The 17,827-nt window shown below is 46.6% G+C and overlaps 2 protein-coding genes across 14 annotated transcripts in view; one reads left to right on the top strand and one right to left on the bottom strand.

The window, feature by feature from the left end:
* The window catches only part of DLG3 (discs large MAGUK scaffold protein 3), a 78,154-nt gene extending 71,001 nt beyond the window's left edge, over nucleotides 1-7,153 (top strand). For all 13 annotated transcript variants that reach the window (XM_074551650.1, XM_074551645.1, XM_074551641.1 and 10 more), the window contains 6 exons: nucleotides 402-452; nucleotides 1,240-1,341; nucleotides 1,508-1,680; nucleotides 2,224-2,333; nucleotides 2,880-2,971; nucleotides 4,585-7,153. In XM_074551650.1, coding sequence (XP_074407751.1) covers nucleotides 402-452; nucleotides 1,240-1,341; nucleotides 1,508-1,680; nucleotides 2,224-2,333; nucleotides 2,880-2,971; nucleotides 4,585-4,691 — 635 coding nt within the window. In that variant the 3' untranslated portion in view covers nucleotides 4,692-7,153. The remainder of the gene's footprint in view (nucleotides 1-401; nucleotides 453-1,239; nucleotides 1,342-1,507; nucleotides 1,681-2,223; nucleotides 2,334-2,879; nucleotides 2,972-4,584) is intronic.
* TEX11 (testis expressed 11) overlaps nucleotides 5,118-17,827 on the bottom strand; it is a 33,421-nt gene continuing 20,711 nt past the window's right edge. The window contains exons 22-29 of the mRNA XM_074551638.1: nucleotides 17,335-17,405; nucleotides 16,665-16,781; nucleotides 15,789-15,861; nucleotides 15,263-15,412; nucleotides 14,158-14,266; nucleotides 13,143-13,263; nucleotides 12,625-12,789; nucleotides 5,118-11,581 (exon numbers count right to left, since the gene is read on the bottom strand). Coding sequence (XP_074407739.1) covers nucleotides 11,510-11,581; nucleotides 12,625-12,789; nucleotides 13,143-13,263; nucleotides 14,158-14,266; nucleotides 15,263-15,412; nucleotides 15,789-15,861; nucleotides 16,665-16,781; nucleotides 17,335-17,405 — 878 coding nt within the window. The 3' untranslated portion in view covers nucleotides 5,118-11,509. The remainder of the gene's footprint in view (nucleotides 11,582-12,624; nucleotides 12,790-13,142; nucleotides 13,264-14,157; nucleotides 14,267-15,262; nucleotides 15,413-15,788; nucleotides 15,862-16,664; nucleotides 16,782-17,334; nucleotides 17,406-17,827) is intronic.

Below are 17,827 nucleotides of genomic sequence, written 5' to 3'. Positions count from 1 at the left end.
CTCAACGGCCAGAGGCCAGGCCTGGAGCATAGATGGCTCCTGGAGCCCAAGCCTGTACAAGAGTATGGGATCCAGCTGCAACAGATGCTCCCTCTGTCCCCCAAAAAGTCCTCTAAATACCTGCAGGGAGGACACAACGTCCCAATGGGCTGGAGCCTGCAGCAGTGGGGGAGGGAAGGAAGAGGCTTGACCCAGAGCTGGGACATGAATAATTAAAGTGGCTCAAGGGCACATAGCTGCATGCCCAGCATGCTTCACATCCGTGGGTGGAGTGAAGGGGACAGCCTGGAGTGTCCCCAGAGCTGGGGGAGGCTGGAGGGGCAGGAGGCAGCTCCTCACAGCTGCAGAGGGGCTGGAGAGCTGCTGCAATGCTCACCTCTGTCCCCCTGGCTCTGTTGCAGAAGGACAAGAGGACACCATCCTGTCGTACGAGCCAGTGACGCGGCAAGAAAGTAAGTCCTGAGCTGAGCTGCCCTGTGCCCACTGCAGTGGGGCCACCTGTGTCCCCAGCACAGCCAGGGGGTCCTGTGGGCCCTCCCCTCCTGCCACAGCAGCGGGGCACTGGGTGGATGCAAGAGGAGTCCCGTGTGGTGCATGCAGCAGGGGTGCCAGGTGTGCATGGCTTTCCTGGCCTCACTGTCCATTTTTAATCAGAAAAGATTTGTGTGTGGTCTGCAAGACCAAGGGAGAGATCCCTTCAAAAACTGAGCTGGGCTTTAGTCCTCAGCTGAGGACAAGATTATCCCTTCCTGCCTCAGACCCACTCCCTACTGCAGAGCAGAGCACCCCCTCCCTGGCCACAGCCTGCAGCCTTTAACCCTGCTTGATGCCCAAACCCTGCAGACCCTTTTGCAGACTGAACAGTCCCAGCCTCGGTGGTCTGTCCTTGCCAGGAGCTGGATCTGACCCTTAGGCTCCCATAACTCCCCCAGCTCTGTGCATCCTTGCCCAGCTGTCCTGGTTCTGGCTCCTGCCCAAGCAAGGGAACAGCTTTGCTGATCCACAACTCTGGAGACCTGCAGAACCTTCCCTGGGGCCACACAGATGGTTTGGGTCTGATGGGAAGGACATGTTGACGGTGCCCAGGAGGAGATAAACTCTCACAGAGGAGGCACCTTTGGGTGCCCATGTGAGCAGGAGCACCCACTGCCAGCAGGGAGAGGGCAGGTCCATGCCAGAAGTGGCACTGGGGTCAGCTCTGCAGCACAGGGGGGGCTCAGGTGTGGCTCTTGTTTGCAGTTCACTATGCCAGGCCCGTGATCATCCTGGGCCCGACCAAGGACAGAATTAATGACGACCTCATCTCGGAATTCCCTCACAAGTTTGGTTCCTGTGTGCCCCGTAAGTCCCAGCTCGGGGCCACAGCTGGAGGGAGGGGACAGGGCTGGCTCTGCTCCTTGCAGGGTCCTGCCCGTGGCGTGGGGAGGGGGCAGGAGCACGGGGTGGGTTTGTCCCTCCTGGTTTGTGGGGTCACTCTGGGCTCACTCTTGGTTCCCGCTCTCTGCAGACACCACCAGGCCTCGGCGTGACAACGAGGTGGACGGCCAGGACTATCACTTTGTGGTGTCCAGGGAGCAGATGGAGAAAGACATCCAGGACAACAAGTTCATAGAGGCTGGGCAGTTCAATGACAATCTCTATGGCACCAGCATCCAGTCCGTGCGGGCGGTGGCAGAGCGGGTGAGTGCCAGGTGCCATTCCTGGCACTGGGATGCATCCAGCAGCTCCCCTCCTTCCCCCCTGGTGTTAATCAAGGGCTGTAACCACATTAAGCAAGCACAGCAGATCCTCTCCTCCCTCCAGAGTCCTGCCAAGCCATGTGGCTGCTTTTCTCAGCTGTGTTACTCTGCCTCAGTATGGTACCTCTGTCATCCAAACTCCACCCAAAAGCCTGGCACTGCTGGCCCAGCCTTGTGCTCAGCACTCACAGGATGGAGATACCTGGGTGCCCTGAAAGCAGCAGCGTTCCTCTGGAGGAGTCCTGGAGCTACCCAGGGCTTGTAAATAGTTTCACAAGCCCAGACAAAGGCTCAGTCCCTTTGAATTGTTGCTGTCCTGCCCTGAGCAAGCAGGAATGTGAGGCCATTGGGAGCTGGCTTGTGCCTCAGGAGTGGGGTTCATTTCTGTGGCTCCTCCCTTTCCAAGCACATCTGTATGAGCAAGCTGTTTCCCACACAGAGCAGAGTGTGTGGGTAGGTCTGATCCTGCCTGTCTCCTTTCTAGGGGAAGCACTGCATCCTGGATGTGTCTGGCAATGCTATCAAGAGGTTGCGACAAGCACAACTTTATCCCATTGCCATTTTCATCAAACCTAAATCCATTGAAGCCCTCATGTAAGTGCAGCACCGTGTTCTGTGCCTGTCCTGCTGCTCCTGGCCCTGGTTAGAGCAGGCTGGAAAGAATGGGAGAGCTGAGCTTGCAACTCTTCTGAGCAGCAGCAGCAGCATAGAGTATTATCTGTGAGGAGAGTCAACAGCTTGAGAGTGACCCTGAGATCAGAAGGAATTCTGCTGGCACCAAGGGGCCTGGGAAAACCCTTCTCAAGTCAGAAAGGGTCAAATTGCTTATTTCTGTGTTTTATGGAGATGAGAAACCCTAGGCAGGCAGCAGCAGTCTCACAAGTTTAAGGGATTGTCTGGGTTTGAATTCCCTTCCGTGCTGTGGTGCAGGGCTGGGGTAGGTGGCAGTGGGAGGAACTGTGGAGGTTGAGATGAAGGGCCAAGGCAGCCTGGGGTCTGTGGGGAAGGGAGCTGGGTCCTGCACAGCTTCCATTCCTCTGAGCAGAGGATTCCCAGGCACCCTGGCTCTGTGGGCTGTTTTTGCTTCTGTTCATTGCTGAGAAAAAGAGCTGAAAATTTCTTATTTTTTGTGTGTGGCAGGGAGATGAACCGGAGACAGACATATGAACAGGCCAACAAGGTCTTTGACAAAGCCATGAAACTTGAGCAAGAGTTTGGAGAATATTTTACAGGTGAGTGTCCTGAGCAGGCTTGTATCTGATTTACTTCATTTTTCCATCCAGCAGCTGTGACCTCTCTACCAGCACTGTCCTACTGCAGGGTCATGGGAAAACGTCCAGCTTCACAAAGCAAGACAGAAATGGCACTTTGCCAGGAGGGCTCTGCAAGGGGACTGCTCCAAGATCAGTGGATAGGAGTAAACCAGTCAGAGAGGAGGAGACAAGTTGTCAGGCAGGATTTTCTGAGTTTGTGAAAGCTTATCACCAACTTCAACAATAATAAAAATCTCAAAATCCCCGAGCAGGGGAAGCACAGGGTTTCAGAGTGCTACAAGTCTACAGGAAGTAAACTCCCTGCATGGGAGAAAAGGGGAGCATTTTCAAAAAAGAGAAGAGAAGTTTCTAAAGGGGAAAGATTAAAAATTAGTGACCTAAATGGTGGAGACAGTCCTGAGTTATTACAAAACATCTACCAAAAAAGACTGGAAGTTTGGCTTGCTTCCTAAGTAGTCTTTGCTCAAGAACCAGTCAGGGGTTGCTGACACTTTGTGCCTGCTGAGATGAACTGCTCATGACACAGGCATCCTTGTGCATTAGGGAACTAATGCTTCTAACATGATTAATTCTGGAAAACCACAGGCAGGTGAAGAGGCAGAGGAACTGGTCTTCCATCCTTTTTCCAGTGCAATAGCTGTTTCTTCTGAAGTTGAGGAATGAAAATGTTGCCAAACTGTGCATTACCTGAATAACAGCTACTGGGAAAAACCCCAAGCAGGATGTTTTCCAAAAATTGATTTCATGGGCACATAATGGAGTACAAACACGGTGAGCTTTCCCCAGACCTCCTGTCCTGGGCTCCAGAGCTGCTGGCTGCTTTTCCAGGAAAACAGGCCCTCAACATGCCACTGTGCACTTGGAGGGCGAGTTTGATGTTGACCTGTGAAAAAGGAATGCTGTTGGCTGAAATGTGTTGAAAGAACTGGGTAATGGGCAGAGAGATGGTCACTGCCACAGGTTCTGTGCCAGCAACTTAGAATGAGGGAGCAGAGATGCTGGAGGATGGTCCTGGCTGGGTTACAGAGGCAGGAAAGCTTTGGCCCTTCTTGAGCATCTTGCTGTGGTGTAGCAGCCCAGGGCAGTGCAGGATGGGGCAGGGGCTGCTGCTGGGAGCCTTTCCCAGCCTGAGAGCTCTGTGTTCCCACCCTGCAGCACAGGAGGCAAACAGGAGGAGCCCTCAGCAGCCAGCCAGAGGGAAAACCAGAGGGAAGGGACAAAGCTGGCACCTCGGGGGGGATCCTGGTGCACCCCATGAGCTGCCCCAGCCCTGCCTTCCCTGCTGTGGTCAGTGCAGCCCCGGTGCCTGACACAGCGTGCAAAGCTGATTAGCAGCCTGGTGTGGAGGGCCCTGCACACAGCCAGGAGCTCTGCCAGCTGGGATCAGCACTGGCTAATCCCCACCGAGGTGCTGCTTTAACCCTCTGTGTCACGGCACCCAGGGCAGCTCCCCTGACAGCGCCCGGCTCAGTCCCTGCAGGCGGTGCCCTCTGGGGCTCCAGGAGGGCTCTCCCTGACTCAGGGCAGTGCTGCCTGGGGCTCAGGGTCTTGCTTGTTCTCTCCTCTTCCAGCCATCGTACAAGGAGACTCTCTTGAAGAAATTTACAGCAAAATCAAACAGATCATTGAGGACCAGTCCGGGCACTACATCTGGGTCCCGTCCCCAGAGAAACTCTGAAGATGTCTCCCTCCTGCTTCCCTGTGAGCAGAAGATCTCTGAAGTCCCACCCATCCGAGCCCTCTGCCCCGAGGGGGAGGGATATGAAAACTATTCCTGCTCCCTTTTTTAGATCGTCGCAAAATTGAGTTTTCTAGTCCTGTTTCTTTTGTTGGGATGAACTCATATCATTCATCACGTGACTGTTCCCACCATTCCTGCATGGACCTTCCCACTGCTCCAGTAGAGACAGACGAAAACCCATTCAAGGTTGTTTTTTTATTATTATTATTCTATTATTATTATTATATTATTATTATTATTAACTAAATGAAGAATCAAGATGGGAGGAGGCAGCTAAGGACTAATGTAAGAAGACAAGTGAAACAATGGACTCTGAACACATGAGCTGGTATCAGAGCTCCAGGGGCATTTTTCCAAGTGTGACCGTCTAGCAGCTCTGAACAGTGCGACAGATGGGGCAGCAGAAAGCATTTTATTTATCTGTATATGTAATTTATATATAATATAGAGGAGAGATATTATATATATATTATATATATATATGTATGTGGACTAGGAAATCTGAGGGACCTCTCTGGAAAGGTGTTGTATTATTGCAAGGTTCTCTCAGTTCCTCTGTCCCGAGCACTCGGCGCAGGGAGTCCACTTGGGCAGGAAGAGCTCAAACGGTACCAGGTGCTTTGGAAACTTCTCCCATGCAGGCCAGTTCCCTGCAGCCCCCCTGGGTCTGAGACAGGCCAGAGACTGGTACAGCCTGTGCAGGAGGGACCAGAGCAAGGAGCAGCAGCTGGCCTGCGAGAGGCTGGGAGACAGAGACTGAGCAGGAGGCTGCGGAGCAAGAGAATGGATGATGCTACATATTAAATTGCACATTGTTTTACACATCACCTTATGTGTTTGCATGAGAGGTTTCCTTTTGGTTCTATTTTTTTAAGCTGATTTTAAACCAAAACCATATTGTGTTGTTGTGTTGGCTTTTTTAATTATTATTATAATTATTATTATAATTATTATTCCATTTTTCTCTTGTCAATGATGAACTGAATGGGTATAAAATCCAGTTTTTTAACTTATTTTTTAAGCTGGCTCTATTGTAAATAGAATCTAGATCTGTGGTGTTTAGTTAAGAAATACTTTACTGGCCACATGGAACAAATGTACTCACTGTCCTGTGTTGCTGTGAAAAACCTGGGATGTTGGACTGGCCCTGTACCTGTGGGTGCAGGTGGAATGACCCATTCTGGCTGTGGCAGCACACTGGCATTCCCTTCTACATTAGCCACTGGCAGGAAAAGCCCCCAGCTGTGCCTTGGATGGACACTCCCATTTTGCAGCTCAGTGACAGATTAAACCCTTCTGTGTCCCCTGCTCCGTGCCAGTTCCTGGCCCTGCTGTGTGCCCGTGCCAGGGCTGGCTGTCCCGGGAGGGGCCCTCCCTGCAGCAGAGGTGACTGCACGGCCACCGTGCCTGGCTCTGACATTCTGTGGGAATCTGTGGCTGGAGCTGGGTTCTGCTGCCTCCCCCAGCCACCCCAGAGCCCTGGAGTGCTGCCCCAGCTGGCAGCTGAGGGCAGGGGCTGCAGAGCTGCCCCATGCCCTGGGCACTGGCATTTTTCAGGAGAGGCACAGGGACACTTGGCCCTAAGCTGAGACATGTCTGTCTTTGAGGACACTTTGTGCTTGAGTGGGGCTCCAGGCCCTTGTGTGGAGCTGGGGACACTCTCGTGGCCTTTGAGCAGTGTGTGCTGGGTTCTCAGAGTCCAGGTCCCAGCGCTCCCACCCTACCCAGAGCTGTGGATGCTGTTCCTCACACAGCACAGTGCCACCCACAGCACAGGAGGTCGCTGTCCAAGCACGCCCAGGTAAGTCTCCTCCTGCCCCTGCTTGGCAGGGATGGGCTGTGGTCCCTGTCCCCGAGGTGATGGCTCTGTGTGTGTCAGTCAGTGCCACTGTCCCTGTGCTGCCTGGGGAGGAGCCTCTCTGCCCACCCTGCATCCCGAGGAGCCCTGCAGGGACCCAGCAGCTTCTGGGGCCAGGAGGGCTCTGCAGCAGCCCCAGCTGTGAGCACAGTGGAGGGCAGGAGGGTTCTGCTGTCGCTGGGACCGACCCTAAAGGAGCACACAGAACTTTGGCAATGGGTTCCTGCCGGGCATCCAGCCCCTGCCCCGCTGGTCCTGCTCCAGCTGCTATAAATGTCGCTCCCTGAAGAAGTGGAGTAAGTGAAACAAAAGTCCTTAAGGTGCTAGTCACACATTCCTATCTTTTGTCTTTTTTTTTTTTTCTTTTCTTTTTTCTGGTTTTTCCTAATAGCCTGTCTCCCTCTCTCAAGTCACGTGGAGAAAAGATGATGTACTCCATGGCATAGCTGACAGTACTGAATCAATCATGACAACAGTAGTTGGTTAACAGTGTTTCTTCCAAGGAGACATATATTTTTAATAAACAGAGAGTTGCAAAGAACTCTTGTCTTTGAGACCTTCTTGTAGAGTCCTTCATTGTGTACCAGATCTGGTTTTTTTTGGTGCTGGTGTTAGTCACTCTTGATATGGTCTCTTTATGGCAAACTGGAGTGTTGACACTGATTTAGGGGGAAAAAAAACAGCCTTTTTTAGTATAAAAGGTGATGCCTGAGAACTTGCCTAGTGGAAAAAGGAAACCTAAAAAAAAAAAGAAAATAGAAAATAAAAGAAAGGAAGTGAGTGTTTTAGAGCTGCAACTCAGCCACTGAAAAGTGCTTTTGGTTGGGTTGTTTTAAGCCAGGTTAAGTCTGGCCTGATGACACAACACCATAATGTATTCTGGATCATGGCTTGAATTCTGGGGAAGTTGCCTTACAAATAATAGGGTCCATGGGCTGCTATATAATTGTTCTTGTATTGGATATAAAGACAGCAAAGTAAATACATAGTCCAGCTAAAGTAGAACTTCTTTTTAGTTTTAACATGCTGCTTAAATATCAGAGGGAAGAAAAGTTGTAAGGACAACTGGTATAATTTTTAGTACCTTCAAATGCAAAGTGTTCACTGAAAGACAAATGTGGTTAGAGGGGTGTCACAGTCCTTTCATCCCTGAATCTGCTTTGTCATTTAGCTGAGCTGAAGGGGTTTGGTTTTTAAATACTCAATTTCTTTTTTACTTTCAAACTGCACAGAAGAGAAGCAAATTATGATTTCAGGGGAACAAGGATCTTGTACCCACTGAGCATGGGCATACAGTTTGCTGACTGTTGAGTTTGTGAAGCCCACTGGACAAATTCAAAACCATTTAGAAACTCCTTTAACTGATCAGATCAGCAGCCTGGTGGTGGTGGTTGCCCACAAAACACCGGAAGGTTCAGCAGTTGCTAAGAATGATGCTAGAATTACCACTGTCAAAAATCAAACTGCGTGCATGCTGACAGATGTGGAGCCAGGGATGAAGCAGCACAGAAATATTGTCTGTTGCTGCTCTGCCCAGCCCATGTGGGGCTGCAGCCACCCCTCCCATGGCCTGTCCTGAGCTCCTGTGTCACCTCATCTGCTGTGACAGCAAAACATCCAGGCTCCAGGGGCAGAGGAACACGGGGTTATCTTCTCCAATAAACCCCGGCACTGCTGTGAGGCAGAACAACCTCTGGAAGAGAAACACCATGTGAAGAGAAAGAGGGTGGCTTGGAGAAGGAATTGGCTCTGTTAAAGCTGTAACCACCCATTTTCCTGGCTAAGGATAAGTTGCAAAGTCCTGGCCCAGAAAATAGCAGAGCATTGTCCTGAAAATGCTCCTGTGCAGTTGTGAAATGTAGGAGCTGGTTCTTTTCTCTCCTAAGATGTCCTGCTAAAGCTGCCTGCAACAGGCATGAAACTAATCTGCCCTAAGACACTTCTAGAAAATTAGACTGTAAGCTGCTTGTGCTCTAGAGAAACATGTCTGTGCTTCTGTCTGCAGCTCTGGGTAATTAGCTGTCTTAGCTAAGCAGGAGAGCACAGGTTGTGCTGTGAGGCTACTGGAAGAGGGGCTTTAAAGGAATGTAATTAGAATTTTCTCCAAATTATTTTCCCCATTGATGGAGCTGTCTCAGATATGCCTGTTGTTGCTAATGATGCTTGGCAGCACAATCTTCAAGAACTGCTGTTCTCTGCTTTCCTCAGGCTGTCACAGCAGGATTCATGGCACTGAAGCATCTGCTGTGAAGCAGGTAAAGTGATCATCTTGTCAAAGGTGTCTCTTTATTTCAAGAATCCTTGGGTACCTTGACCTTCAGTGTTTATTTATATCCCTTGCCTCCAAATGAGGGTCATTTGTTTACCCTTAGGGTTTTTAACCCTAAGGGAAAAACATTACACATAGTTAGAGTCAATCAGTGCAGCATGTCTGAGTGGTACCAGCACGTGGGAGCACCTCTGGGACCTGCAGGACCTGCTTGGGGCCACACCTGACTCAGCACAGGGTGACTCTGGAATTTCCTCCCCTGGTTACAGGGCACTGTTTGACAAAATCTCCTGCCCAATCCTCTAACGAGCTTCAGCCCTCTTCCAATTACCTTCATTTCTGATTACTGTGACCACTGCTAAGTGTGAGTGGCCAGGCCAGCCCCTCTCCCCGTGCTGCCTCTCCCAGCTGCTCCGAGCAGCCCCGGCAGTGGGAGCAGAGCTCTCTCCCCAGTGCCTGCTGGGAGGTGCCCCCTCAGTCCAGGGCTGTGGAGAAGCGCTGCTCCTGCTGCAGGTGCTCTGGGTGGTGCAAGGGGCTCCAGGGCTCGGCAGCTGAGCTGGGATCCTCTCTGCCCTGCCCCATCCCCAGATCTTCTCAGCAAGGACGTTTTTCCCCGGGCAGGCTCCCTGTCCCATCAATCCCAGGTGCTGGCTTGGACTCACCCAATTCCCACTGCAATTCCCTCGTGCCTCTGCACTGCTGCTCCTCCACAAACGGTTAAGAAGTCAAATTAGGGGCAAAAAGGGCAGAAAATATTGGCTAGGGAAAAGGCTGTGACCTCCTGGCCTGAGGAGCCATCTGTGTTCTCAGAAGCTGGGAGGGCTCTGCAGCACAGAACCAGTGTCCAGCACACCCTGGAGCTCCCACAGTGATGTGTAAATAGGAAAGTACAGCTGCAATGCCACCCTCTGGAGCCATCTGTGCACATCCAGGGATGAGCACACAGCTCTGAGCTGAAAGAGAACAGGGATCAATGAAAAGAATGGGGGAGGAATGAACAGCTCTGTTATTTTTTTACAGGTCAGCTGTTGCTGGTTTAGAAAACATTTATAAACCACAGTCACCCTCGATGGAGTGCTGAACTGTAAAGCACATTTAGCCTGGACCAGCCTGCATCTGGACCAAAAAACACCTGCAAAGGTGTGATTGCACACAGACAACCTACTGGGAACAGCCACTGGAAATGGCTAATTACAGTCTGATTCAACAAGGAGAGGAATTCTTGTCCTACTTAAACCCTTTAGTAAATACTAAGCCTGGAATAAAATGTACTGTGTAAAAATGTGCAGGAAGAGATGAGTGCAGAGGCTGAAACTTATCTGATCCAGGCTCTTCAGGGCTGTGTGTAGCATAAAAGAAATCAGAGTATCTGCAAGGAAAAAATTCAAACCATTCTGGCTGTAGGCAAACCCACATTTAGTGTTTGCTGCCTTCTATGGCTGTATGTAATTACCTCCTTGCACTTGCTGGGCAAGCATGACCTTTCTGAGCAGGTACAGTGTGACACCTTTACCTGTTTATGTGTGTGCAAGTCAGAACTGAGCAGTGATTAAAGCCAGCCCAGCAGGCTCCAAGGAGATTCTGCAGGCAGGATGGGAACCTTTGAGTTTGTGGCATCATTTAGAGTCCCCCAGTGCTGTGATGCAGCATGGATCTCCAAACCTGTGACTCCAGAAGAATTTTCTGTTTCATCTGAGACCTGGATTTTTACAGATTAAAAGGTATTTCTTGGTTAAACAGGCAGCACATTGTGCATTAGAGATCTGAAAGCAATGTCTCAGAGACCCAAACTAGGTCTGGTGAACTGATTTAAGCTCACCATGAAATGGAGAATTGACACTAAACAGATCCATGCTCCTCTAAAGGAGCTCCGTGTGTGACCCTTCAGGTGCCCCTCTGGGGTCCCAGTGGCGCCACCCCAGACTGGGACCAGAGTCCCTTGGCTGTGGCAGCTCCAGTGACCCAGTGGGTCCTTGCTGGGCTCCCTGCACACCCCACACTCACACAGAGGACTCCCCACTGGCTCAGCCCCAGCTTTCCACAGCCTCATCCCAGATGTGCTCAGACTTGTGAGCATCTGCCTGGCCCAGGGCTCAGGAGCCCTCCCAGGGACAGCTGCAGCTTCTGCCCTGAGCTCAGCACTGCTGCTTCTTCTGTTCCAAGGGACTGTGGAACCAGCAAACAGCTCTGAATTCTTGTCCCCACTGAAATGGACTGGAAACTAAACAATCTGATAAATATTTATGCAGCAAGGCAGCTATGACAACCAGAGGAGATGGAATACTTTTTAAAGACTTTCATTGTGCTCACTGCCATTTGCTACTAAAACCAGATATTTAAACCAACCTGTTACACAACAGCAGAGGCATCTCATGTAAAACTTAAATATTTATTTCTAACAGCTAAATACCTCCAGAGAATGAAAATTATTCCCTAGAGGAAAACAATTACATTTATTGAATAAACACTTCCTAAAAAGTACATAACTTCTCTGCCAACAAGAAGGAGATGCTGGTTTCATTCCCACTGCTCCCATGGCCCTGTGCCTTCACAGAGCTAACAGCCTCTCATTCAGCACAACGCTTCCAAGAGAGACTGCTTTCCTTTTTTTTGTACTTGTGGCTGTCCTTATTCTTCATTTGGAATAAATCCTTTTGCTCTGTCCAGCTTGTCCAGAACCTCACTATAAAGGCCAACCATCTGGAGAATACGAGCAAACTTGTCAACAAGGATGGATAAAAATGTATCATTTAACTAAGCGTAGAATTTAACTAAATGTATCATTTAACACAGAACAGAACTAAGGGAATAGGTGGGAGGCTACCACCAGTTTCTAAACCAAAAATTTCAAACTGATGTAAAGATTTTTGGCACAGGTTTAAATAAAATGATTTAGGAAAAAAAAAAAGATCAGTGCAACCTAACAAAAGTGGTTTTATTTACAGTCATAAAGCATAGTTTATATGTGAGCCTTATATCAGCACATAAACCTATTCACCAAATCACAGATGTTGGGAGCTGATGTTGAGGATGGGGAAGATTCTTATTGTCAGCTCTCATTGCTTTAACTGCTGCATTTAAAATGGTGTAAGTTACAGCCAAGCCCTTGATTGCTCAGCTTGTACACAAGAGAATGAATGGTGACACCAGCCAGGCTGCACTGGGTTGCAAACCAGACAGGAGCAGCAGCCAAAAGCTGTAGGAAGAAGCTTATTTGTGACAGAGTAAGAAAAGTGTCATTGCAAAGTGTCACCTACACTTTGTAGGTGCTAGGCTGGAAAGTTCTCCCTCATAGGAAGTGGCTAAGCTGCACCTGAGGAGATGAGCTTTAGTGATTCTCTTCACACCATCTTAAACCCTATTTGCAAAACATGAGATTACACTAGAAACCAAACCTGAAAGTATGTAAGAGCTAAACTGGTACAGCACCTTGGCTTTAGTTAAAGCAGGCAGAGGTACAAGGTTCTCCCATGGCCACAAACAGTCAGAATTTATTTCCAGTCACCCATTTCCATCATCCTTCCAGTAACAGAATGCTACACTATTCTCTCTATTGTCTAGCAAAGCTTTTCTGGCCTCACTTTGAAAAAATCTTTTAGCACCAGCTCCCCCAAAATATTTAGATACCATGATTCTCCTGAAACTCTAAAGAGCATCAGCAGTGGTTTCTTCACCCAGACCACATCTCAAACTCAGGCCAGCCAGCCAATCCCATATCCTCAAATCCCCCTGTGCACACTCACATGGCCTTCATAGGTTTTCTTCAGAGAGCCCAAGTGATTGAGGAACCTCATTCCCAATCCACACCACTGCTCAGCTTCCTTGTATTTACCAACAGTGTACTGAAATATTCCTGTGTTCCAAGCTCTTGTCATCAACCAAAGGATCTCCATCTCTGGGTAAGCATCCTGAGGTGGCAAACAAGCAGCAGCACCTCATCAGAAAATAGAATCTTCACTTCAAACTGACAAGTCAAGAGTGTGTTAGAGTTTAATTTTAGAGTAAGAAAACAGTTGGGCTCTTTCATCCTAAGCAAAGAGAGAAAAAGCTCTTACAAAATCCAAGGAAATTTGTAATGCAGTCCTAAATACCCAAGAGACTTTTCTACACCTTCAGTGTATCTTTTACTGAAGAAGTCTTACCAGCTCCACATATAACACTGTGTAATGTTCATTTTACTAATTATTCTCAGTCTAATGAGAATTTTTTCCAAACATGCTCAGGATCATGTCCCAGTCTCTTGGTTTCCTGTTCAACTTACTGTGCTGCTGATTACACTCAGAGCATCTTCAAAGTAGTCCCACACCTCCTGCAGCACACAGGTATCCAAGTCTGTCAATCCACTTGGCAAAGAGATGTTAATCAAACTGTGTAAGCATTTGCTGAGGATTGAAAGAGAGTAAAAGAGGAAATATTAAACACCATGTGCACAAACAGTTTTTAGTGTGAGGAGCACACTGAGTTATGTCTCAATTATGATTGTCAGACATGTCAGCCTTGGTGCTTAACACACTCATTCTTGCAGCAGAATATGCATTTTTGCACTATCAGATCTTATTCATGCAAACTCTGAAGAAACAGAGTCAAGAGCAATTAGTACTTAATTCTTTTCATTGCTGGTCTCTACAGTAACACAGAAGGAAAATCACAGTATTACCTAGGGTGCTACACATGACAGCAGGAACAAAGTACCTTTTCTAACTCCCCCAACAAGAGCTACGTAGGCAGCATCCTCAGAAAGTCAGTAACAAATACTGAAAACAGCTCTGCCTTTCTCAGTGTGAAATGAGAAAGACAATATCAACAGTTGCCTTTGCCAAGTGCTCACTTCAAGGAACTTGGAAAGGATAAGTAACACATAAATATGCTAAATAAATCACATATGTACTATGTGGCATCACTACCTTACAACTCATAGCTTTCTTCTCAACCCTTAATTTCTCTTCTTTGTCTTTGAAATACCCAGCAGAGTAACTTGGAAATGAACACCTTCCTCACAAGAAACAACCAGAGACCTCTTCTGGATCCAACTTTCATTTTCCTTCCTCAATAGATGAATTTATTGGAAACAGGACTGTGCCAGAAAACATGCCAAGTAAAGAAACTGCAGGTAAAACATCTGTTAGGCAGTCATCCTTCAGAGTTACATTGGCTGGCCAGCAAGAAGTGGAACCTTGCATATAAAGTAAAATCCACTTCTTTTAAAACTGCAGGCTTTATTCCCAGTCAGCATTTCCAGTCACAGGCTCATGGCAAAGCTATGTGATAACACTAACCTAAATTTCACAGCATCAATGACAGCCTCCTTTCTGTGAAGGTTTAGTGCACTCTTGAGAGCTTTCTTACACAGTACAGGATACCGAGCTGGAGGTTCCATTGCTAATGCTTCAAAGTATAAGAAAATAGAGAAGAATAAAAGATAAATTACTGAAGTCAACTTCAATCTCTTAGGTCACTAAAATAAACTGCAGCATGTTGCCAGATCCCTTGTGAAAAACCAACTGAAAAGAGATCTGCTTAATGGGCAGGTCACCAGCTGGTGCTTCTCTCCCTCTTTCTTACTCAGCATATCATCAATGAGAACAAGGCAGAAGCCCAGAAAGCTTCATAATTCTCTGCTGTTTACCTCCAATGCAGTAATACCAAAAAAAATCTGGTGAGGGGCACTGTCTAAAGAGTTTTGTTTGTCTCCTTGAACACAAAAATCCAGATGGAAACGTTATGCAGGAGCAGGATTTGAGAACGGTGTCTCCAGGCACTGGAGTGTTCTCCCTCAGGGCAAGGAGAACAGAAGGTGTTTATGCAATCCTACAGGACACCTCCAAAGACTTGCCATGGCAGTTCTAAATGCTCCTTATCTTTCTTGGATCCTGCTCCAGATTCTCAAGCACATTTTTGTTACTAGGACTTTGAGATGAAAATATGGCACAGTGTAGAGAAGTGCTATTTACAAACTAACTATAAAAACTTTAGGAGTTGAAACTCAACATTATCTTAGAGGCTTAAATATACTTAAAGTATCTATCCAAAGTCCACAGCTCGAAACTTCTGCACTGGGGCATGAATCAGTGAGGGTCATTCTCAGGTCTTTGCCAGTTTGGAGAATGTAAAAGTTCATCTGAAAAACCCTTTCCAGGCTCACAAGCTATATGAGTGTCTCAGGGTCTAGAAATGGAAAGATATCACAACTTTCTGGTTCATCATCAATGTTATCTGTCATTTCAAACCACAGCTCTCATAACCTTGCTGAGATCCTAAGCATCTTTGCTTCAGGACAAAATATATATGGTTAGACCCATTTTCTGTATGTTGTACAATACATGATAATCCTGGCCACCTCAAAAGAACAGGAAAGAGAAATGAAAGCTTCTTTGTCCTTACATGCAATGATTTCAAGTGTCTTGATCTCTATTTGGGGTTGCTCCCAAACTGACTCCATAAGATTGTGAAGTGTTGGATCATTCAGTTTGGATCTTGCTTCAAATTCATAAAGCAGCAACAAGGTGTCTGTTGGGTCTTTAGCAAAATCCCCTACAAGAGAGACAGGACTGCCTGTATGTAATGATGAATTTTCTCTAGGCCACAGGGCCATTTTTGCTATAAGGTAATTCTTGCTTCCAACAGGCAGGAAAACCATCAAGGCACTCAGACTTAACAGAAGAGCAAATTTGAGTGGAATTTGCCTTTCAAGAAATATCTGATGGAATTTTTCTACCAATATCCCACCAGAAAAAGTGAACCATGCATCTGGGTAGGCTAACAGTCACTTAACACCTCAGCTGTTATCCTACTGTCATCTATCTACTCCAATAACCTCCATCTGAGACAGCAACTCCACATGCTCTGTATTTTCCATTAACATTGTGACCAAGAGTTCCATGTGCTGAACACACACTTTGTGGCTTACCTGTTAATTTCAGCACCTTCCATACCTCCTTGCATGTCTGAAGATGTTGAAGGGCCTGACTAAAATGCTCCGTCTATTTTACAAAATCAAAGAAGTTATTTTTGTCATGGTTTTAAAAGTAAAAGGAACAATTATGTTAGAACCAGCTATAAAATAAATTAAGAATTAGCCTAGTTAGTAAATTGCCTATACCAGTTACTGGGGTTTTGGTGGTATTTTTCCCTCTTTTTCAAAGACCTCCATATCTCTGACAAAGCCACTTCACATTGGCCCAGAAAGAACCATCCATGCTCCTGTGGGACATGACTGTTTTATCTCTCAAGAATAAAATAGTGCTTTTGAGACTGACAAACCACTAAATGCCACAACAGAATTGCTGTGCATTGCCCACCACAGAATTTTCTACAATCATTCTATAGCAGACTTCTGTACTTCCTTCACAACCTCTGTGTTTTCTTTAATCTTCTTATCACAGTAAGCACAATGCCCTCTTCCTCCCACCCACAAAAAGATGTACACATAAAAAAAAAGGAGTTTTATCACAACTACAGTGGTAACTACTTTAGCAACAGCAGTAATTGTCTTTCTGACTAACCCAAATTTAGCAGCAGACTCCTTACAAGATATATCTTGTAGATTGAAATTCCTCTTGGAAGTAACTGCCATGACCCTTTATTGATACAAAGCAATCCAAAGACACTGAACTAATTTACAATTCAACAGTTGTCTGGAAAGGTGCATCAATTCTGACTATGAAATATTCCCTTGCTTACATTCTCAATACCCTGTTCTGAGTGAAAAAACTAGGACTTCAAAATCAGAAGGAGAAAATGCTAAACTGGTGCACTCAGAAATAGTTGAGAGGCTTTGCCCTACCTGTTCTGAAGGTGTTACTTGTTGTCTCCCCATCTCCAGATCAACTGCAGCTGCCATTAGCAGGCATGTCTTCTGAGCAATCAGAACAGCTTTGTCAGAGGGACAAAACTGGGACAGCTGACACCAAAAATAGGAAAAGGTAATGAGAATTTTACCCATATAAAGCAATTTGTTTGTGAACAGATGATTGCTGACCCTCCTCTATGACACTTGCAGGAATCAGCCATGAGTAGTAAATATTCATATTGTAATTTTACTGGTATCATTATTCAACAGAATTATTTAAATATATAGTGTAATGCAGAGTTGGAGTCCCCTCTCTACAAGCACATAGGAAACTGACAGTGTTGGCAGAAGTCCTGCATAAAGATTAGGACCTAAGTACTTAACATGTTTGTATTAATGATACAGTTTACAAACATCAGAATCCATTTATTTTAGAAACTTCTCATTGAAATCTTATTACATTCTTAAGAAACAGAATGTGAAGTATGACAATAATGCACACATTTTATATCACAAGTCAATCTCCCTGTGACAAAAATGCTCCATTTACAGAGCACACAAGCATGTCTCCATGGAGACACCCAAACCATGGATGTGACTTCTAGAAGAACTAGACAGATGAAAATATTCCTCAATTAGAAACACTATTAGCAAAAGTAAATACCTTGTAAGACAGTACAAAAAAATCCCTCATCTTTTCAGGGCTGTCCTTGAACTGTACAGCTAAGTTCCAAGCTAACAAAGACACAAAAATAGAGACTAGAATAAGAATCTGCACTGCTACACGTGTGCCCATCTAAACTCTAGCAATAAGCAGTTCAGGTCCTACAATTCTATTTCTGAACCAATATGTCATCAACAGCTTATTTAACAACATCAAGAAGTACTGTTACTAGTGATTTGTTAAAATAGCTAATTCAAGCTTTCACATTTTGCCTTGATAATTTCACCACAACCAAGAACCCATTCTAGCACACACCCTGCCAACAAAAGCATGAACTGGGAAAAGCATTTTCTTATATTAGCTAACAAAGCCAGCATATGAGGGGAAGTGTTGTACAGTATTCCCAAGACAAATAAAAAAGCAAAAGGAGAAAAACCCACAATGTTTAGAACCATTCCTCATTTTACCCCAGCAAGGTCAAGTACATGGCAAT

The sequence above is a fragment of the Zonotrichia albicollis genome, chromosome 14 (genome assembly GCF_047830755.1).
Source record: "Zonotrichia albicollis isolate bZonAlb1 chromosome 14, bZonAlb1.hap1, whole genome shotgun sequence".
Taxonomy (NCBI): Eukaryota; Metazoa; Chordata; class Aves; order Passeriformes; family Passerellidae; genus Zonotrichia; species Zonotrichia albicollis.
Note: the sequence above shows the minus strand (reverse complement) of the source record. Positions and strands in the feature narration are given on the sequence as shown.